At 49.3% G+C, this 22,060-nt stretch overlaps 1 protein-coding gene across 1 annotated transcript in view; it reads left to right on the plus strand.

Moving 5' to 3' along the window:
• The window catches only part of arhgap10 (Rho GTPase activating protein 10), a 46,370-nt gene that overhangs the window by 16,914 nt on the left and 7,396 nt on the right, over window positions 1-22,060 (plus strand). Inside the window, exons 2-20 of the mRNA XM_018736023.2 lie at window positions 312-407; window positions 587-648; window positions 1,844-1,915; window positions 2,127-2,228; window positions 3,106-3,216; window positions 3,337-3,441; window positions 4,238-4,367; window positions 4,999-5,105; window positions 5,321-5,415; window positions 6,416-6,497; window positions 6,840-6,879; window positions 7,270-7,338; window positions 7,902-7,976; window positions 10,067-10,154; window positions 11,661-11,719; window positions 14,563-14,668; window positions 15,898-16,057; window positions 18,073-18,211; window positions 21,264-21,417. Of these exons, the coding sequence (XP_018591539.2) occupies window positions 312-407; window positions 587-648; window positions 1,844-1,915; window positions 2,127-2,228; window positions 3,106-3,216; window positions 3,337-3,441; window positions 4,238-4,367; window positions 4,999-5,105; window positions 5,321-5,415; window positions 6,416-6,497; window positions 6,840-6,879; window positions 7,270-7,338; window positions 7,902-7,976; window positions 10,067-10,154; window positions 11,661-11,719; window positions 14,563-14,668; window positions 15,898-16,057; window positions 18,073-18,211; window positions 21,264-21,417 (1,852 nt within the window). The remainder of the gene's footprint in view (window positions 1-311; window positions 408-586; window positions 649-1,843; window positions 1,916-2,126; window positions 2,229-3,105; window positions 3,217-3,336; window positions 3,442-4,237; window positions 4,368-4,998; window positions 5,106-5,320; window positions 5,416-6,415; window positions 6,498-6,839; window positions 6,880-7,269; window positions 7,339-7,901; window positions 7,977-10,066; window positions 10,155-11,660; window positions 11,720-14,562; window positions 14,669-15,897; window positions 16,058-18,072; window positions 18,212-21,263; window positions 21,418-22,060) is intronic.

The raw sequence follows: 22,060 nt of genomic DNA on the forward strand, positions 1-22,060 counted from the left end.
CATCCGATAAAGGAATAAATAATAAAAAGCGTAACCTGTATTTATCGTTAATACTAAGGTATTAAGTGTTGATTCGCAGGAGAGCTGTCTGAGTCGGTTACCCTGTGTGGTCATTTACCTCGCCTCACGCTGTAAGTCGTCTTGGACGAGAGCGTGGATTGAAAAAAGAAAGGTATTGTTCGAAGCATGTCGTTCGTCTTCGCTCGTATCCCGCGTAGCGCTACGCTCCCTCGTGCGCCGGTCGGCGGAATAAGAGGAGGCCGAAGCTTCGCATCTCTGATCCGAGGAACCGGGTTTGCTCTGCCTTCCAGAACTGGGCTTGGCCCAGCGCAAGTTTGCCCAGTGCCTCGGCGAGTTCCAGTTCGAGTACATCGGCGACGCCAGGACGGACGACGAGAAGTGCATCGGTGAGTGCGTGCGCGCTTCTGACCGTGGCGCTGCGTGCCCAGCTGCTGGCGGGTGTGTTGGGATGGGATGTTTCTGAGATCCGTTATGCGTGTTGTATGTTTGCACCGTTTGCACCCTTTCCACCCCCCTCCCCCCACTGAAGAAGCTACCGGTAGCTGTGAACGTTTTTTCGTTTCAGATGAATCTCTGCGGGAATTCGCCTCCTTCCTCAAGAACTTGGAGGAGCAGCGAGAGCTCATGGTGAGGCTCTCGCCGCCGGACCCCCGGCCCCCGTCTTTTCCTTTTATGGTGCGCGAAGCTGCGAGCCGAAGCCGGCGTCTCTTCTCGCTTTCGTTTTACGCCGCGGTCCTCGATGAGACCCGACGATGCGCACGGGCCAGATTTTGAAGAAGAGCCGCGAGGTCTGCCGTCGGCTCCCCGTTGACCCCGTGCAGCGCCGTGAGCCGAAGCCGCCGGAGAGTGCAGGGAGGGCATGACCCCCGAACATCGCTGGGCGTAATTCGGTTTACCGTGTGCGGTTTGGTGGAGAACGTGCATAATCTGGTCCATAATGGGACCCCAGTTTGCTCGGGGAAGGGAGCTGGATTTGCTGACTTCATTCGCCTCGAGTTGCCGATTCCTTTCAAATAAATCACTGGTTTGGAATGTTAGATCGGCTCCTTGATTCAGATAACTGGAATTTTATACAGACGCGTGTGTGTCTGTGTTTTATTTAACTTTCTCCTTCTCCAGCGCAGCATGAGAAGCACGGAAAACGGTCTGCTCCCCGTTTGTCCCAAGTGAATCTCTTTGGGCCTGCGGTCAGCATCCCTAAGCTGTGCCAAGGAGAGTGTGTGTGTGTGTGTGTGTGTGTGTGTGTGTGGGGGAGGGTTGTTTTGCTCTAAGGCCCTTGGACCATCCCTCCCTCACCGCGGGTGACTCGAACGCCTGTAACTGGGACCTGTGGGACTGGGGCGGGGCAGGGGGTTGTGGCAGGTCTAGGCTCGTCGAGGAATTCACTCGGGAACCCGAGCGCTGGCGGAGAGCTGCGTTTACCGTGCCCGTCCAGGGCCGTCATTGCTGTCGATGAGGGAGATTAGACACGGCGACACCTTTACGCGGTGGGCTCGTTACCCGGGGCTCGGAGAGCGAGCGCTTTGTCGGTTAATAGGAATTCCTTCATCTACTCACAAATCATGGTTGTGTTTCTAGAAACAACTTTCCACTCAAAGGTTTGATGTGCACTGATTTACTACATGTTTATATCAGCTTCACGCTTATGTCCTGCTGAATTTACCCAAGTTTGCTTTGAATTGTGCGAGAAGTTCCCCCCCCATTGTCAATGTGCCCAGACCATCGAGGAGGTCCTGTGACCTTCTGGTGGGTGTAGTTCACACCTGGCTGTCCTGCAGCGTCTGTGATCGGGCTTTGGCGTTTCCTGGCTCTCTTTATCCAGATGAGGAACATCACAGAGACCCTGATGAAGCCGCTGGAGAAGTTTCGCAAAGAGCAGCTGGGTGCTGCCAAGGTGAGCTCCTCCTCTCCGGGTTTGAAACGGGTGCTGCGGCGGTTAGAGCCGTCGCCTCGAAGACGGAAGATCTTGGGTTCGAGTCCCTGCTCCAGCTGTAATACCCTGAATGATACAGTAAAAATTACCCAGCTGTATAAATGGGCAAATAAGTGTCAATGTAAGGCTGCTAAGGAGTATGAAAGACTAATGGCTCTGCTCTTTGGTAAAGGAGGAGAGGAAGAGGTACGAGAAGGAGACGGAGAAGTACTACAGCGCTCTGGAGAAGCTGCTGACGCTGTCGGCGAAGAAGAAGGAGCAGCACCTGCAAGAGGTACCGTGAAGTTCCGCACCTGTCCGCGGGAATGGGGAACCTCAGCCAGAGATGCGATAAGGCCTTCGTCTGCTGGGAGGAACGATTTATTGAGAAAGGACGTTTGTTTGGAAAGACGTCACGTTGTCTCCGGCCCCTTCCTTTTTTTTTTTTTTTTGAGCATGAGCAGATCTCGGTGTGTGTATGCACTCGCACGCGTGGACCAGGGGAGATGCTTACAGGCCTGTAGTGTCGGTCTCTGCCAGCGAATAGGAAAGAGAGAGCGTGTTGAGTGTTTTTACAGAAGTTACGGCCAGCTATGAGGAAAGCGCCGGGGGAGAAAAACCTCAAGGCACCGCTGGGCCGTGAACGCGTCTCTGCCGAGAGCGTGTTGTCACGCGGGAGAAATATGAAATTGAAACCTCTGTTTATCGGGAAAGCGCCTCGCTTGGAAGTTGGAGGGCTCAGGGGAGCGATAAGTACGAGCTTTTTCTCCGAGGGGAGGAAGATGAGCGGGGGGACGTGGAAAGGCGGAGCGAAACGCTCACGTTGCCGGTTGCTTTGAGGTCGTTACAAATGAACCCGAGGTCCTTGGGCGTATGACGGTATGCTGGTGCAAACGCGGCCTCGGACGGCGCGTTTGCGTCCGCGTCTGTTGTAAACATGGGGGACCGAACACTGGGCTGAACTAGGCCTGAAACTTGGGTCGCACAACACACGCTTGTTGACTTGTCCCAACCCGTGCACCAGCATCTCCTGGAGGACCATTGCTCGTGTGTGTGTGTGTGTGTGTGTGTGTGTGTGTGTGTGTGTGTGTGTGTGCGCGTCTGTGTGTGCGTGCGCGCGCTTAGGTTCTGCTCGGAGTCCCATTTATGGGCCCATGTCTTCCCTTTTCCAGGCAGACCTCCAAGTGGAGCTGATGAGGCAACATTTTCAGGAGGAATCCCTCGAGTACGTTTGCAAGCTGCAGGAAATCCAGGAGAGGAAGAAGTTTGACTGCGTGGAGCCTGTGAGCAAATCCTCCACAGTGGCACTTATCCAAACACACAGCGGATCCTAAGTGTGTCTAAAGTAGTGCTTTTTTTTTTTTTTCCTCGTTTGTTCCTGATTCTTCTCTTTCTTGGGGCAGATGCTGGCGTTCTTTCAAACCGTCTTCACCTTCTACCATCAAGGATATGAGCTGGCCAAGGACTTTGACCACTATAAAAGAGCCCTGCAGATCAACATTCAGAATGTGAGACACTTCTCCTGGTCAGCTGTTGGGTCTCTGAAATGCAATTTTCTCAGGACCATCTCTGGTGTGGTATCTTTTTGAGGACTGTTTCTGAAGACCAGATCTGTACAACCATCTCTGTGGGTTCTCTTTAGGGCATTCTTCTGTAGGCCTATGTCTGTAGAACCTTCTGTGTGGAGTGTCTCTGTTGGGTTTCTGAGGACCATCTCTGTAGAACCATTTCTGAGGGCTGTCGCTGTAGAACCTTTTCTATAGGGCTTTCAAAGACCGTTTCCAAGGAACATCTCTGTTGGGTTTCCAAAGACCTTTACTGTAAGACCATCTCTGTAGGGCTAACGAACCATACTTGTAAGATCATCTCTCTGGGGTTTTGAGGGCCGTCTGTCTGTGTCTACAGGGTTTCTGATGACTGTATTAAGAACGCAAGAACTATTTTTGGACAAACTTGTGAAATTTGGAAATAGGCTTGTGATGATGTTCCCCATCGGTGGGGTGAATCATTTGACTTAGAAAAATGATAAGGAAGTTTCCTGATGAAAATGACCTTTTGTGTTTTTACAAGGTCTCTCTTCTGGGGCGCTTTTCAACACCAGTTATTGTACGTGCGAGCATGTCGGGACCCCTTTCTGTTTCCCGGCCAATAATAACATTCTTCCCCCGTTATTAAATGGTGTTTTGGAAGATCTTCTGGGATGCGATTAAGATGTTCCGCTTCCCTGCTCCCGCACTGCGTTTAACCTTCAAACTCCAGCGTGTGAAAGGTGCGCTCCTTTCCCTGCTTCCCGCCCTTCCCCAGACGAGGAGTCGTTTCGAGGGCACCAGATCCGAGGTCGTGGAGCTGATGAAGAAGATCAAAGAGTGCCCCCAGCAGCACCGGCAGACCAGCCCCATCAGCATCGAGGGCTACCTCTATGTGCAGGAGAAAAGTACGTGTGATGGCTTCTCCCAGAAGGGGCGGAGAGGGGTGATGATGGTCGTGAGGGATCTCCCCCCTCAGTGTGCCAGTGTTGCATCATGTGTGGTATATATTTAACAAGAGGAGAGTGTAACCCAAGTGGACAAAGACCGCATGATCGCAGTGGAAGTACAGGGTGTCTGGAGTTCTTGTGCAGTTTGAATTTCTAATAACTTCGTCTATGTAGGACTTAAGTTGGTGAAATGCAGTTTGTTCAGTTTTTCACAATTTGTAACTGTAGACTTCAGGTAGCAGGAGGGCACAATTTATGCCATTAGGTACAGTGTGAAGTTCATTATCTGGAAAATAAAATGGGAAAATTTATAACAAAGGAATTAACAATTCCCTCCCTGCACAAGGACTTTTGTAGATGCTGTGTATTGTAAGTAAATATTTCCACTTAGTTCATGGGTACAGTAGGGTGTTTAACTGGGGCACTTGCAGGCAACCTCCTCCAGGAAACAGAACCAGCAACCTTCAGGGCATAAGTGTGTGTTTGGCGCCCAATGGCCCAGATCAGATGGCTGTGAATCCCCCAACACTTGGGGTTGTGTTGGATGGTCACTAATGGTAGTTTGTTTTTTTTTTTGGTCCGTGTCCAGGGCCTCCTCCCTTCGGCTCCAGCTGGGTGAAGAGATACTGCACTTTCGTCAAGGAGCAGAAGATCCTGCACATGGTCACCTTCGATCAGAGATCAGGGGGGAAAATCGTGAGTGGCGTCCGAAAACGAACGATGCTTTGGCCGCTCCGTTTGCTTTTCGCGCCTTCGCCGTTGGAGCTCGGAGCTCCGCCTGTCGCACTTTTTCTGTTTTTGTCCCGTTTCTCACCTCTCGGCCGAACGGCTCCGAACCTTTACCGAGCGTGCGGTTCGAGTGCCGCTGTCTCCCCCTGCTGGTGACATACGAAACGGCTCTGTGTCCGCAGGGGGAAACGGAATCCGTCACCTTCAAGTCCTGCGTTCGCAAAACAACCGATGTGCTGGACCGGCGCTTCTGCTTGGACCTCGAAATAACGGATCGGTGAGACGTCGTCACCCTTAGGGTCACGCGTACGGTTCCCGTTCTACCTGGGCCCCGGGTGATCGCTAGGTGTCCCTCATCAGCTCAAAAGTTTCTCCAATGCACCCCCAGTCTGGTAAAGTACTCCATTTAACAAACCCAACCGAATGTTCATGGAAGAGAAACGACAGTCCGCGTCACTTCTTGTCCTGCTCCCTCAAACCAGTCTGAATGCTGCCTCCCCAACCAGAGGGGAAAAAAAACCCTCGGGTGAGGATACGGTTACTGTTGAGAAAGATGTCGACTTTGGCCGGGAGCTTAGCAGGGCTCGGCGCAGAACACGTTGTGGGATTTGGCACGGCGGCGTCCAGCGGTTTACAGAGCTCCGGAGGATTTGTCACGCACTGTTGAGCCACAATGTCATATTTTCTCTTGTGTTTATTATACCTCTTCTAAAATCAATTTTACTTATCCCAGTAGTGGTAATTGGCTGTGTTTTTTGTTTTCAATGAGCAGTACTCTATATGTGCGTACATTTGTGTCTGTAATCTGTGTATTATTATATTTTAAGTAGCTGTGGAGGAAAGTGTTACATTTTATTTATTTTAGCAGACACTTTTTCTTCTCCAAAGCAACTTCCAATGAACTCTATGTAGTGTTATGAGCCCACACACCTTATTCACCGCGGTGACTTACGCTGCTAGATACGCTACTTAAACTGGCTCACTCATCCATACATCAGTGGAACACACTCTCTCTGTTAGGCAGATGTGTGTATACGTACATATATAAATATATTAAATACAAAATAAACAGACTACTTTTTTTAAATGGATTAAATGGTTTTAAATTCATGATGACGGAATGCAAAGTCGGGACTCGGTGATGCTGTGAATCCGGATCTGCAATTCAGTGAAAAGGCCACTAGGGAGCGCAGCAGCAAATGGGAGTCATGACTGATGAACTGATGCTGAATTAAGGTACGCTGGGCTTTTGGATTTACTATGTTCTTGTCAATCAGGCCAGGGGCGATGCTCACTGTCCAGACCCTCTCGGAAGAAGACCGCAAGCTCTGGATGGAGGCCATGGGAGGGACGGAACCTGTAAGTCTTCGGGTTCGGACCCGGACGTCCTCTCTGCGTCGTCTGTTTCAGCTCTCCTTACGTAGCGTAGTGGTTAGAACCGTTGCCTTGGGACCTAAAGGTTGCAGGTTCGAATCTCATCTCTGGTTGTAGTGCCCTTGAGCAAGGTACTTAGCCTAAATTGCTCCAGTAAAATTACCCAGCTGTATAAATGGGTGAATAATCAGCTAAACTAATAAATGTAAGTGTAGAAGCCAGTTGTGTGTCTGTGTGTAATGTGAAAGTTTTTTTTTATTTAATAAATTTTCTCGATGTGGAATTCCACTGGACTGGTGTTCACCGCCGTTTCCTTTGTGTGGCCAGGTGAACCACTGGGGCAAGACCTACTCCAAAGAAAGGGGAAGTAAGTGCGACGGCCTTCCGCGCCGCTTTCTCGGCGGTCCTTCCAAAGCCACAGATGACACGGAAACGCAGCAGATGAGCAGGGCTGTGCTCAGTCTGGTCCTCTGCGTGCCGGAAGACGAATGGGCCGAGGCCAGGGCCATATGTGATGGCAGATTCGTGTGTCACTTCAGTTTTATCGATTATAATGCATATGCATGAAACATTTTGTAAATGCCCCATAGGATCTGTGTGTGTGTGTGTGTGTGTGTGTGTGGGGTGGGGGATCAAGCTTGTTTTACAGTTGATTTAGTCTTTCTACAGCTGCCTTTTTTTTTTTTTTTTTTTCCATTTTTAAAGTTTTCTCATGAATTGACAAATGCTGAATGCCACTTTTTTTTGTTTTTTTAAGTCGATGCCCAGCTGAATGAAATTGGGATTTCGTTTGTGAAGAACTGTATCAACGCCATAGAGAAACGGGGTAAAACACTTTTTTTTTTTCCCCTTCTTCTTCTTCCTCCTTCTAAGGGCCATGTGAGGGGAGAAGGGTTTGTGGGTTATTTAGACCGCTTGTTTTGCACTTTCAGCAATATAGCAAGGTAAACCATTGGCAAAACACATGAGTCCTGTTGCTGAAAAATAATTTGTGTTAAAAAAAAATTGTATATGCGAACAATGTAAATTGTGGCTCCTTAGTGATCACTGTTACTCATTGTGTGTGGGTGCAGCTTGCAGTACCTGAAGGTGGCCACAAGAGGGCAGGATTACACTACATTGTGGTTGACATTGTGGTCTGAGAATTATTTATGATATGAGTGTTACTGAAAAATCATTTCACACTCTCAAATGCACTAATTTAAAAACAGATCGAGAATATCCCATTTAGCCTTACTTTCCTGAAAATGTTTTAAAACTCATGAATTGATATGTATTTCGTGAGTCCACAGAACCAGAGTAAGGTTTTTGTCATGCTTCAATTAAATTGTATAACAACCAAAATTCACTTTTAATTTTTTATTTTTCTGCCCCTCCTCGTGTGTGCAGGTATCAATGACCAGGGCCTGTACAGAGTGGTGGGCGTCAGTTCTAAAGTTCAGAAGCTCTTGAATATAATGACAGGTGAGGAAACGTCGCCGTGGCGTCCGTGGGGTCCGGGTCCGGCGTCACCATCTGAAACGGACGCTTTAGGTTCTGGCCAAGCGTCGGCCACCTCTCGGCTTCCTGCCCCCCCCGCGTGTCAAATGTTCGGTCTTCCCTCACCCCGAAGGATGTAAATATAACGGCGTGTTCCGTTGCCTGGCACCCGTCTTGTTGGGGGTGTCATTGGTTTGTGTTTCGCAGACGCTTGAGCTCAACAGGCCGCGGTTAAGGCAGCGCTGTTCAGACACGGGGCTAAAGCTGGCTAGCGGCTCGCCTTCCGTTTGGATTTATTTTGGGTGTCTTAGAACGGCGTACGAGAAGCTGAAAGGCACGCCGCGGTCTCGGGGGAGGGGGGACGGACACGGAGGCGTCTTTGGGAGACGAGCCGAAACGTAAACCAGGAACAGCCTTTCCTATTTTGTGTGTGTGTGTGTGTGTGTGTGTGTGTGTGTGTGTGTGTGAGTGAGAAAGGAAGGAAGCGAAGCACCAGCAGGGGAATGTTTTTAAAAGTGACCCGTGGTGCCACAGCAGGACAGGCACTGTGTAATATAACAGGCTGTAATTGTTGGGCTGCTTGTTTAGTTTTCCGCTGGGGCCGATGGGCCTGGAGACCAGGCTCCCCCTCCCCTCCCCTCCCCTCCCCTCCCCCGCTCCATAAGGGTGCCACATTGCGAGACGCTCGCACGGTTTCCCATACGCTCCCCGCAACCCCATCGCGGCGCTGTCCTTGTCCGCAATGCTCGGCTCCCGCTGGTGGGGGGGCGGGGAGTCGCGCCACCATCCCGTCTGTGGGTGTAGCCTAGTCGCCGGGCACGTGCCTCGCGTGGCAAAACTGGCCACGTGTCCGCTGGGGGTGGCGTGGAGCTGCCCACGGTGTGTGTGTGTGTGTGTGTGTGTGTGTTAAATTTGTCCCTTTGCGTGGTGGTTTTTTTCCCTTTTTCCCCCCCCCATCATGTTGGTGTCGTTTTTGACACCAGATGATATTGAATGAACGCGCTTTATTACCAAGTACATTTACACATACAAGGAATTCGTCTTGGTGACAAACTTCCACAGCACAGACAGAATGACAGTGACAAGACAGATAATAAAAAATATACAAATATTGCGTAGCCGGACTGTCGTCCGTCCTGCTGTCGCACCGTCCTCGTACGTGTCAGACGTGAGCCCGGAGTGCCAGGAGGTGCTGCGCTCCGGTCCTGGCCACTCGCAGGCCCTCAAACCACGCGCAGGCCGTGGGCGAGCGAACCAGTCCTTCCTCGGTAGTTTGTCTCCCACCCCCGCGCTTCCTCCACCTGGTTCCCTCAGTCCTTCCGTCGTCCCCCTCTATGGTCATCTATGAGGGACCCCAGTGCATGATGTGTGAGTGACAGAGAAAGTGTGTGTGTGTGTGTGTGTGTGTGTGTGTGTGTGTGTGTGTGTGTGTGTGTGTTCCACTGATGTATGGATGAGTGATCTAATGTATCTAGTGGTGTAAGTCACCGCGGTGAATAATGTGTTTGGGCTCATAACACTACACAGAGTTCATTGGAAGTCGCTTTGGAGAAAAGCACCTGAGAAATAAATGTAGATGATGGGGCTTTGGGTCTCAGGGATGCACTCAAGACTACCCACCTTCTTTCCCTGAGCCAAAACAGTTTAATGACTCACACTTTAAAAAGCTGAGTCCAAAAGTCATTTCTTTTGTTAATAAAGCAGCTTCTTGGATCGGAGGGAATCCAAAGGGCACCTGATGCAAAGCAAGTGGAAGGTCATGGGAAATGATTTGTGGATTTAAATAATACAGGTCTGACTTAAGCGCTTAAAAAAAAAAAAAAAACACTCAGCATCCAGTAAAAGTAATTAAAATGTAATTTCTCAGTGTCTCCTAAAGAGGGTGGAGCACTTAACTGCTTTGACTCCAGTGCTCATGTGTGGACGTGTCCCTCCACCGAGGCTGTCCGCTGTTCCCGTGTCCCTCTCCTGTCCGGGATGCGCTCCATTCGGAGCCCCCCCCCCCCCCCCCCCCCAAACTTCCGTGCGTGACGCTGGGCGCACGGAGACTCACTCTAATGCCGTGACCCTTTCAGATGAGAAAAGCGGGAACGAGGTGGACCTGTCCGCATCTGACGACTGGGACGTCAAGACCATAACCAGCGCGCTGAAGCTCTTCCTCAGGTCAGGACGCCCCCGTGAGCCGTGCGCTGCTTTGTCGCCGAGACGGTTCAGTACATTTACTCTGGGACAAGAGGTAAGAGTGGCCTCAACCCAGCAGTGCGACCGGACCACCCTTATTTCGCTACCAGCTCGGTTCAGCTCCCGGTTTAGGGTTATGAGCGGTAAGATTTCATGTGAAGAATTTGTGTCGAACCCCATTCCTTTACCATGACTATTAAAGGACAGGAAGAGTAATTGCGGGGGATAAATGAATAACACTGTTGCGGTAAATTTATCCAGAAGTTACAGTTACTTTGGTAATAGGGTAACAGAGCAGAAGAGGCCCTATCCTGTAACGTCCAGCTGCAAAGCATGCTGGGAAAACAGCCACGGCCCCACTGTGGGTGACCGCTGCTCTTTTGAGTTTTCCGTTTCTGAGCGGAACGTTATATGAAACAATGAGGTCAGATCCTTTTCCCGGGGCTGCCGCAGCAGTATCTGTTTTGGGGTTCGAGCACACGACCTTCCGGTGCCAGCTGCAGCTGCCCTTGTGCGTTTGTGCACGTATGCAGAGCATTATTTAAAAGTGTTTTGGTTGAAACGACCGGTTTGTAAACGCGGTAAAGCGCTGGAGCAGGGTGGGCTGTCCAGTGCGGGGTGGCCGCTGATTCCTTCCATTTTTCTAATGATCTTATGAGCTCCTTCATCATTTTTTGTTATTGATTTTTGTGACCAGGCAGAACGAATGGGTTCCAGTGTTCTGTGATATATATATATATATATATATATGGACCTGTGACTTGGGAGTGAGGCGGGGGGGGGTCCGAATCCAGACTTCAGTATAAATGTTTCCTTTCGGGGCACTTTTGCAGGCTCAAGCAGACACTGAGAAATGTATCTCACCTGGAAGTGATTGACGACGGACAAGTCATTTGCATATCGAATGCGGAAAAAGCCCTTAAATTGAGCTGGGGGGGGGGGGGGAGGGGGTGTGTATGTCTGGCCAGAAGGCGGATTAATTTGGACAGGAGCCCGATAATTGGCCTTTGAATGCGTAAGTGAGAATTAATCATCGGGGGTCATGATGGAAAGTTCGGCGGCGCGTCATTAACCCCTGCTGTGCTGGGTGCCTCCCTCTCGAGGTCTCCATGCAATTAAAAAAAAAAAAAATACATATATAAATGAATAAAAATCCAACAATAGGGATAAATGCAACTGTATTGATTGAACGGATTATGTAGATTTCCCATAATTCGTGTGTGTGTGTGTGTGTGTGTGTGTGGGGGGCGCTGGCCCACGGACAGCAGGACACTCGACGTTTAGCGCAGGGTACTTGCAAGCGACGCTCCGTGAGAGCGATGAGTTTCGGCGATGCGGGCTGACGGAGGCCCGGCGGAGGCACCTTGGGATGAACTTGGTTACCGCGGTGCATGCCGTCTAATTTAATGGCAGGCGCAGGTACATTAATCACGCTGTGTGCAGGCACCATAAAGCAGCTCCTGTCTCTTTCTGTCCCGCTTCTCCAAGGAGCCTCCCGGAGCTGCTGATGACCTACGGCTTGTACAAAGAGTTCATCCTGCCCGCAAGTAAGTGTCGGACCCCCTCCCCCCACGCACACAAACACACCAGTTTTCCTCGCTGCCGTTGACTAATGGTAACGACTTTTGCTCAATTGCAGTTTCAAAAAGCTTTTCTGGACTCGTGTTTTGTGGTGTTTGTTTGCAGGGAAGACAGCCTTGCTGACTCAGCTCACAAAGTTTATCATCTCCAGATCCCCTCCGTTTGAAACGTATCGTAAGCGGATGCAAAGTTTGCCGAACGGCTCCGAGTTGAAACAAGCGTTTGCTCGCCTGCGCGTTGTAAGCGTGGAAAATATGCCGCGTTAATAGCGTTGGGTTTTTCATTGCGCCCTTGATGTGGGCTCTCTCTTCTTCGCCTGCGCTCGGAGACCCTCGAACCCGGGTTTTGGGCCCCACCGGGCTGCCGCGGAAACAATGGGAGACGACGAGGCTGGCTCGTTTTCGTATTTCAATAATATTTTTACAGATCCCCGTGTGGGGAAGCGAAGGCTCTCGGGTTGCCGTGTCAGAAATGAGAAACTGCTGCGGGTTGCGCTCGGTTCTCCAGAATTTAAGGGGAGCGAGCGCCGTTTCTGGATTGGATTGTGGGTTTGGCTCGAGCAGGGGGGAAAACTATATGGGATTAATCACCGGAGCGCCGGTCCAAGCTCCACGTTTCGGGTCCCGGCTCTAAATAAATCACCGGTCGATAGACGTGCCCTTTTAAGGCTTCGCCTCGAACCCGAACGGCAGATGGACGTTTAGTGTTTACGTAGGAATTTGGCGTCGTGTCGTGCGATTTCCGACTCGCCGGCTATTTCTGGGGTTGGGTTTTCGGCGGGTTTGCCGCCCAAGTAGTCCCTGGCGTTCGCTCCGAGAGCAGCCAAGGCAGCTTCCTTGCGCTTCTGAAGCGCATCTTGTTGCCCGATGACCAGCGCGATGCTGAATTGCGTGTGACGTTCGCACTCGTGGAGCGAATGCGTTACGAGTTCGGTCCCGTGTCTTCGAGGGAAAGGGGAAAGGGGAAAGGAGACGCGATGCTGCCGGAGGTGGAAATTCACGTCGTCATGCTTCTCGAAAGCGTTTGTGCGGTTTGCTTAAATTTTCTTCTCTGCAGCTCTAATTCATAGTCTGTGCAGATTGAGCCATAAAGGAAATCTCTCTCACACATATATATTATATTTTATATAGATTTATTTATTTATCTCCATTTGAAACCGCTTGTTCCATATGGGGTCACGGGGAGCCAGAGCCTAACCCAGCAACACAGGGCGTAAGGCTGGAGGGGGAGGGGGGACACCCAGGACGGGACACCAGTCCATCGCAAGGCCCCCCCAAGCGGGACTCAAACCCCGGACCCACCGGAGAGCAGGACCAGGTCCAACCTGCTGCACCCCCCCCCCCCAAACGAAATCATACATAAATATATATTTTCAAACCTTTTATTTTTCTGTTGCTGGTTTATCATATACACCCTAACAATGATTATATACATTTTTCCACACCGTGTGTGTGTGTGTGTGTGTGTGTGTGTGTGTGTGTGTTTTTGCAATGAAACAAACTGGATTAAGAATAAACATTTGCCATAAAGATGACGAGAAGCTGCAAGGAGCCGTGAGGCTGCAAATTCATTATTTATTTTTTTTAACCTTGTGTTTTGAGGAGGAAGAAATGGATTAGAAAATGAATATTTTCTGAAGGGTGACAGCATCTAAAAGGAGATTTGGTTCTTTTTTTTCTTTTTTTTTTTCTCCTTGCCTGTTCAAATCCTTGTCGCTCGCGGAGTAATGGATTGTGGGATGTGTGGGCGGCAGCTATCAGATATTAGATTGTGCGAGGACGTTTTGAGGAGATGAAGTCTGAGCAGCCTTAATACTCCTCCCTTTTTGCCAACTACCTAAAATTGCAGGACTCTCTGAGAAGCGGCGCCAAGCCTTTTGCTGATTATTATAATCAGTTGGCGTTTGAAAACGTATTAATTTTTAATTTTCTTCTCGGGGAAAGGAGCAGCGTTTGGTAGCGAGTCACATCTGCGGTTTATTCCCGTATGACCCTCGGTTTCAAGTGGGGGAAAAAAGGCAACGTGGTCTGGACCGCAGAAAAAGAATCTTTTCCAAAATGACGGGACGATGTAAACATCACCTTTTTTTACATTTATTGCTTTTGCAGAGACTTTTCTACAAAGCTACTTATAACGTTAAGCTGTCTGCAATTATTTACCCCTTTCTACAGCTCGGTAATTTTTTTTTTTCTTTTTTTTACTGTAGCAATTCAGGGTGAGTACTCTGCTCAAGGGTGCTAGAGCTGGGGTGGGATTCAAACCCGATACCTCTGCGTCCGAAGGGAGCTGCTGTAACCGCTACCAGCCCAGCTGCCTCATACAGCAGAGCAGTGTGAAATGCACGCACGCACGCACAAAGTGCAATTTTGGAGCCACCTGAACCACATGTCTTTGGACTGGGAGGAAACCAGAGTACCTGGAGAAAACCCACATGAACAAGGGGAGAATATGCAAACTCCACACAGACCGAGCAGGGATCAAACTCATGTCCCATCGCACAGCCCGTGTGATATTGGGCACCGTAGGTGAACCTGCCGCGGAGCAGTAGCTAAGATAACATCTGCGTTTATTTATTTGGCCGACGCTTGTCTGCGTTTATGCAGCTGGGTAATTTTGCTGGAGAGTACTGCAGCGGTAGGTGAGATTCCAACCTGCGTCCTTTGGATCGCGATGCAACCCCTGTAACCTGTGTGCCGTCAGCTGCCCCTACATGCTAGATGTTGCCCGGTGCACCTGCATCTCCCAGCGGAAGCGCTGCCCGTGTGTTCCGCGGTTAATCGGTGCGTGTCTCTGTCGTCCTGCCGGGCAGAATCTGGCAGCCCGGAGTGCCGAGTACAAGTCATCCACGGCCTGGTCCACAGACTCCCCGAGACCAACCGCCTCGTCCTGGGACTGCTGGTGAAGCACCTGGCCAGGTAGGTCTTGGCCGCGACAGGGGCCGCCTTCTCGACCTTCTGCGGACGGACCCCGCCGTCCTCCGGTGTCCGGGTTTGCGCGCTAAGCCCTGGACGGCACAGCCGTCTCGAATCCACGGGACGAGAGCGGCTGCGGTGTCGGTGCACGGCTGTAGCCGAGGCCCGACGCGGTACGGGAAGGACGAGCTCCAGGTGGCTAAGGAGCAGCGCATCAAATGCAATTTCGCCGTCCTTCGTCAAGGTGAAGCCAACATTACCTGGCAGCGGTAGAAGCGGAAGAAGGGCGAATGCAACGATGGGCGAAGGCAGCTCGACGCTCGGCGAAGTCCAGCTTAACTGTGATTTTTCAGCACGTATTAAGTCGGTCAGCGCGGGTACGAACGTGCATCTCGCTCCGAAGCCAAAATGAGCTTTTAAAGAGCTGGAGCTCTGGTTCCTCAAACCCGCACATCTGCGCTTCGAGTCAGTTTGAGTCGTCATGTACTGGTTCGTGTGATGTTCCATTACGTAAACAAACTGGTTTCCGTAGGGTTCCTGTGTTCCGCGGTTGTATCCGTTACTCTCAATTACGGAAAAACTGGATTGAGTTGAATAATTAATAATCAATAATAAATGATTAATAAAAACGGAATTTCAGAAACCGCTCCCCACCCTGCAGATTTTTTTTGAACTAGAGTAGCAACGTATCTTTAGTATTCAAGGGGCTTTTTACGAAGAATTTGGGGTTAGTTTTTGGAGTTCCCCGAAAAGGAACTTTCCGATATAGCCGAGACTGCTCGACACATATTTGCGGTAAGATAAATATTCTACCTTTGCAGTTCTCTTTGGTAAGCGGAGCGCTTTCCAACTTTGCGTGATAAAGAATTCGCTGTGGAGAAAAATCGGGTAGATCTTGACATCTGATATAACTCTCTACACGAGTCGCTGTAATACCGGTACAGTGTACCAAAATACCAATGTGGTCCACTTTATTTATAAGCTTATAAAATAATCTGCTTGAGTGCTAAGAAAGGCTATAACGTTGCGTACAAAAACCAGAGACCAACAGAGTTCCCCGGAAAACCAATAAAATCTTTTTTTTTTTTTTTTTGAAGCGTCTAGGTTGATCTCCAGAAAATGCCTTCATGTTTGTGCTCTTGTCTCTCATACTGATGGTTAATGTGGGCGCCGCCTTGTTGTTCCATGCAAAGTGATGGTCGGCTTGTCCAAACCGACGTGTTCTTCCGCAGGGTGGCGGCCAACAGCAAGCAGAACCTGATGACGGTGGCCAACCTGGGCGTGGTGTTCGGCCCCACGCTCATGAGGCCCCAGGAGGAGACGGTGGCAGCCATCATGGAGCTCAAGTTCCAGAACATTGTGGTGGAGATCCTTATTGAGAATCACCAGAAGGTATGCGGGACTGCAGCACGCCATCCGCCTTCGGTCTTAACGCCAGTAGAGGAGAGTGTAAACGGAGATGTAAAGCACGGCGATCGCTTAGGGTACCAGTTAGCCCTTTGCGGCGCTTGAGATCGGAGCGGTACCATCATGTTGTGCTCTTCGGTTCTTTGGCTCGACCCGTTGCTCCAGCCACCATGTGGAAACTTGTGACTCTCCTTTAGCATGGGAGAGGTGGAGTGAATAAAAAGCAGCGTGCATCTGCAGCTGCCTGCTAGATGCTTAGTGTTATACCGTGCATCTGCTGCACCCTATTATCAGGTAAACCTGAGCTTCCTCCTTGTCGTCGTGACGAGAAATACCGCCGTTCGCATTTTAAACTTATCTGTGTTCCGAAATTATTGCTGTCGTATGAGATCAGAGAAATTTGAGAGGGGGAAGAAAAACTTTTATCACTACGGCGTTGCTGAGAATTTTGCATTGCTTTAGTTCCTCCTCCTAAAATATGTGGTTTATCTTCCACGTTGTCCTTTTGTAACCTTTTACGTGGGGTGGGGTGGGGTGGGGGGGGCACTTACAAACAGGAACAGCTGAACAGAAGTGCTCCTTTAGAAATGAGGATGAAAAATACCCCTTTGTGAGGTAGTGTGGCACAGTGGGACACGAGGAGGGCGCTCTGTTTTATGGGACTTGAATAATTCAAGTCGTCTCTGTTATAAATCATAAGAAACAAGGACAGCGTATGGATCGCAACCAACGGGGGCAGCAAATTGCTCTCTTTGGAAATGTACGTTGCAGGTTTGAATCCCACCTCCAGCTGTAGTACCCTTGAGCAAGGGACTTGCCCTGAATTGCTCCAGTAAAATTACCCAGCTGTATAAGCGGGTAAATAGCTGTAGGTCGCTTTGAAGAATAGTGTCGGATGCAAGAATAAATGTACTAACAATAATAGTGACGACAAGAAAAAGTTGAACAGAATTACAAAAAAAAAAAAGTAGAATGATCTGTCCTCATTGAGACCATCTGGTGGTGTGGAAAAGTGGATGTTCCACGACTCCCTGAGTTTGTACCAAAGACGTCAAGAAGGAGTATTTTTTTTTTTTTTTTTTTAATTTTTTAAAAACTCTTAGAATTGTATGTAATTGTTCTAAGTGAAATGCGTGTTTAATTTGTGCGTTCATGGATACGTCTAGTCTTTGTAATTCTTTTGTTGCGTCCCATATCTGCAGGAGGAGACGGTTCGTTTATAAATTGCCCAGCATGGATCCCAGTTGCTAATCTCTTATTTCTAAATGGTTCGCAGGAAGCTGGATCTCTGTCAGGGAGAATCACTAGTTAGCCCAAGAAGCGAACCCCAGCAGCGGGTAGAAGCAGGGGCTCGGGGACGCCTCCGAGCACCGGAGGCGTACGGCTCGCTTTCTTCTCAGCCGGGCCTCTTTCAGACCGCCGATACTCCAGATGCCATCGGTAGACGGCGCTTTGCATTCAGATGCATCCGGAGAGACGCCAGGCAGCCGCGGCGCCGAATCCTCGGCTGCATCGTCTCGCTCGCACCTTGCGCCTCCTCTCCTTTGCCTCCCGCCCCGTCGTCACGAGACGCTCGCTCTCTTCCCCAAGCCTTCGCTCCGTCTTTCTCTACTTTTAAACTCCAGGCGTAAAAGTTGGCGCATAAACACGGGCTTATGTAAACAACACTTCTGTTGAGAACTTTTTTTTTTTTTCTTTCTCTCCCCTCTCCTCCGTCGCAGGGTCAGAATGCGAACGCGCGGGGCTCCGCAAACGGCGGCGCCGCATTGCATAAGACGCGCGTCTTTCACCCGCAGGGTCATTTGAAGAGGTCCCGTCGCTCATTTTATTTGCGGAAATTTTATAATTCTGACACGCGCCCTGCCGTACCTGCGGAGTTCGTTCCGAGACGTGGGCCTGCTGCGGTTTCTGCCGTTTATTACAGAGGTTAGGTCTTCGACGCCCCGGAGTCGGGCCGCCGTCCTCGCAGCTCATCATTGTTAACCATGTGAACGTTGCAGATTTTCGGAGACCCCCCCGATGCGTCGCCGTGCAGCGCCGCGCCGTCGCTCACGACCCCGACCAGGCAGTCCAAGAAGCAGGTCCGCCAGAGCAGGCCGCTGGCCGTCTATAACCCCCAGGCGTTGGACGTGGAGGCAGGTAAGAGGCAGCGCCGCGCCGCGGGGTCGCGACCCTGCTCGATCGGACGTTCCCGTGGCGCGGACGGAAAGTCGGTGTTCGGAACGAGTCGCGTCAACCGTACGTCTGGGTAAAGAAAGCAAATGCGGCGGCGATCAAAGACGTTACGGTTAGGCTTCCGTAGGCGGGCCGCTGCCATTGAGCAAGATCCTTAACCTGAAATTTGCTAGTAAAAATATCCTGCTGTTAATAGGTGCAAGTGTGAAATTGGAAGCTCTGGAGAAAAGGCGCAGCTTTAGATGCGAAATAAATAACGTTAATTAAGCGAAGAAGGTCTCCTGTGCCAATCTTTATTAACTGTACTTCACCGGTTGATCAGGTATCGGCGCCCCACCCAGCCAGCCAGCCAGCCGTCCAGCCACCACCGCAATTGTACGTCAGGTGATTAGGTCACCAGGACCCCCCCCCCCTCCCCTCCCCGTCCGTCCGTTGCCGGTTCGTCAAAAAACCTCCCACCCTGAAGTACTGAAGGAAAGGAAATCTGCTTACCAGATTGTCTCCCTTCATGTTCTGCCAGCTTTTTGCCGTGGAGTGCATAAAACGTGGGATGAGACGTCTAATCCTTTTTTAACCTTCGCGTCTTCTCCCTGAGCCCAGGATAATGATTTTTAAATTGCTTTTCTCGATTCACTGAAAACGGGCCTTAAAGTGTGTGGTCGCTAAGTACTGTCCCAGTTATTTATCTGCACCTCAAGTAAAAACCGCTTGAGAAGGAAGTATCTTAACACACGTTTGCACTGCACAGCCTCCCATCTGCTGTGGGTTCGAGACTGGCAGAATGAAATAAGTTTAGGACTTTTTTTAAAAAGGGGGGGGGGGGGTAAAAGAAAAAGATGAATCAACGGTGTTAGGGTTTTTTTTTTTTTTTTTTTTTTTTTTTTTTTTTTTTTTTTTTTTTTTTTTTTTTTTTTTTTTAAAAAAAAATTATAGTATTTCATTTTGCATTGTGAGTAATGTGAATTGTATCAATATATTAAAACTGGTTTTTAATGTAAGTTGCTCTCATTTCTAGCACTGCAGACGTCATGTTGAAGATTTGTCTTTCGCTATTTGTAGCTTTTGGGAAACTTCTACTTTTAGCGGCGTTTTTAACATTTGTTTTATCCTGTGTGTATTCAAAAATTGTTTCCGTTTAAAATTTAACGCATTTTAAACAGGTTTTTTTTTTTTTTTTCCCCCTGTAATTTAGCCACTCGGGGCTCTTAATTTTGTTTGTAGAAAAGAAGCACAATCAAACAGAGCATTATGATAATATTGTATCATAACTGAGCAAATTGGAAAGAAGAAGGACTCTGGATGGAACTTCAATGAATATATTTCTTCTGCAAACTTGACCTTTTAATAATGTTTATATAGATTATATAAATACTTGGTTATGTCATGACCAATATAACAAAATGTACTTTTGATTTACAGTAGTTTTTTTTTAATTTTAAAAATGAAAATTTAAAAAAGCTTATGGCATCTTAAGCACCAGGGTAGGTGGCGTCTAGTGGATTGAAATGTAGCTCGTGCCGGTTAAGGATAAATACACAGGGGGCCTTTGGAGGTTTGTTTATTGAGTGTGTCTCTCGAACTGGATGAGACTCCTTTCATGAAGTGGCGTCTTCATTTGCAGGTTTGGTCTTGTAGGCGGTCGGAAAAATAACTGAGTCATGATATTAAGTAAAAATAGTTTTCCGAGCAGTGCCAATCTCTGGAATAAATTTACATGCGTAACGTACTTCAAAATAAGTTTATGATTACATTTATGGCTGTATATATTGGGCTGTCAAATTGCAGTTTTTTTTTCCTTTTTTTTTTTTTTTTTTTTTGCTTCATGCATGCTGAACTTTTTAAGAAGAGAAACTTCCAGAAGCAAACTCGGTTTTAAAGGCCAGTCCTCTGTGGGGTACAGTGGCAGGAGTAAATGTTGTAATTGGCGACGACGAATGCAGTTTATAGGTACTGTATCGGGTTGTGTAACTGTGTTTACTGGGAAATTCATGTTGGAGCTCTGAGGATTCATACTTGTATATTAAGTATTGCCTTTTCTTTTTTTATGCATCCGAATCAAATTGTTTTTGAAATTGTTTACATCGACCTTTACTCATTTTGCAGCCGGGGCACATCGCATAATGTGCGTACGTAGAAACGATGGGAAATGCAAATGTGTTGCGATACACGATGCGATGCGAGTTTATGGAGCCGTTAGGAGAACCGAAGAGATGTTTCCTTTTGGTCGTCATTCACGTGAAATATATAACTTCTGAAGACTCGTCTCCATGTTTATAGTTTTTAGAAGCAGAGGGGATCGCGCCGCTCTGCTTGGGCTTGTTCTTTGGTCCTGTTAGGAAGGCCTTGTTCGGACTCGAGGGGATGGGCGCGGCGTGACCTCGTGTTTAAAGCGGTGTGGTCTCTCCCCTGGAAGCGCGGTGTGCGCTCCATACAAACAGCTAAATGTGTTTCACCCCAGGAAGGGATGTTAAACATGAACAGAACTTCAGTACGAAGTTTTTAAAGCACGCCAGAGTTTTTCAGCTGGAAGTCTTACTTAGTTCGGCCCGCAAGTAAAGTAGGATTTCGAGCGTCGTCGATGAAAGGAGGCCGAGGTTGTGCGCGCGTGCGTGTGCGCGTGTGTTTGGGGCTGCTGAAGGCTTTAGGATGATCTGTCTGCACGCTGGCCCTGGTGGTATCTCTGGAGAGAGGGATCCGCAGTCTCCGAGGTCTGTACTTTGTCGTTAGCTTTGTATCGCACGTGGAAAAAATTGATGCGCTTTTAGAAGCGAGGCCCCCTGGGGCGGAGAAGTAAGAACCCAGAAATGTCCAAACGGGCTGCTTCCTTTCTAAAGTGTGTGTCCGGCTCCAACGTGGCAGACGGCGCACAAGCTTTGGAACAGTAATCCCCCCTCCATATATATATATTATACACACGCACGTTCTGCTCTTAGTTATGATGTTAATGAGCATGACAGGTGAACGTGAGGAGACTGACAAGGTCTTGTCTGTTGCTCTTTGCCACCCTCCGCTGCAGCCAACTGCGCGCAGTCCGCCCCCGACGGAGTGTCCTCGGGCAGCAACGAGTCCGTCTCGTCCCAGTCCTCCAACGCTTCGGCGTCCAGCTCGACTCCGGAGACGGGAGACAACAGCCTCGGTTTGACCATCGGCAGCCTGGTGGACAGCGTGGGGTGAGTTTTTACGGGACCGCTGGTTTCCGTGTGCGCGTTGGGCATGCCTCGCATCCAGAGTTTATTCTACTTAGCCTTGTGCCCTGTGCTTCTGGAATGAACCTCAGACCACAGCAACCTGAATTAGACAAATGGTTAACAAAAGCGAGTGCAGTTTGTGGTGTTCTACTTAACCACTTACAAAAACAATGAAGCATAAATATAGTTTTTTTTTTTTTTCCTCTTTTTATAAAAATGCCTAGCTTTAAGCTAAAGACACATTTCCTCTGACATTGTGTAAAGAGGACAGTAAAGGGTGAGTTGAGTTGAATGGAGATCACCGCAGGCGACCACCGTAGTTGCGGAGGGTCTTCTGGTGTGCGCCTGCCGAGTCGGACCGGCTCCGCCTACGTCACCCTGCCCTTGTACTGCTCTGGCTGCCGGGGGCCGGGCCTCTGCCGAATGGTAACCCTGCACTCTGGGGTTATTTGCTCTGGCAAGGTTTCACTCAGTCTTCTGGTTTTATTTTGCGACACTCTGTACAGAACACACACACACACACACACACACACACACATGCTCTGAGTCTCTCACTTTGTCTCTCTCTTTCTGTCTGTCGCTCGCTCGCTCTGCCTTTCCTAAGATTCAGATTTTGCCGTTTCCT

The sequence above is a fragment of the Scleropages formosus genome, chromosome 16, assembly GCF_900964775.1.
Source record: "Scleropages formosus chromosome 16, fSclFor1.1, whole genome shotgun sequence".
NCBI classification, from domain to species: domain Eukaryota; kingdom Metazoa; phylum Chordata; class Actinopteri; order Osteoglossiformes; family Osteoglossidae; genus Scleropages; species Scleropages formosus.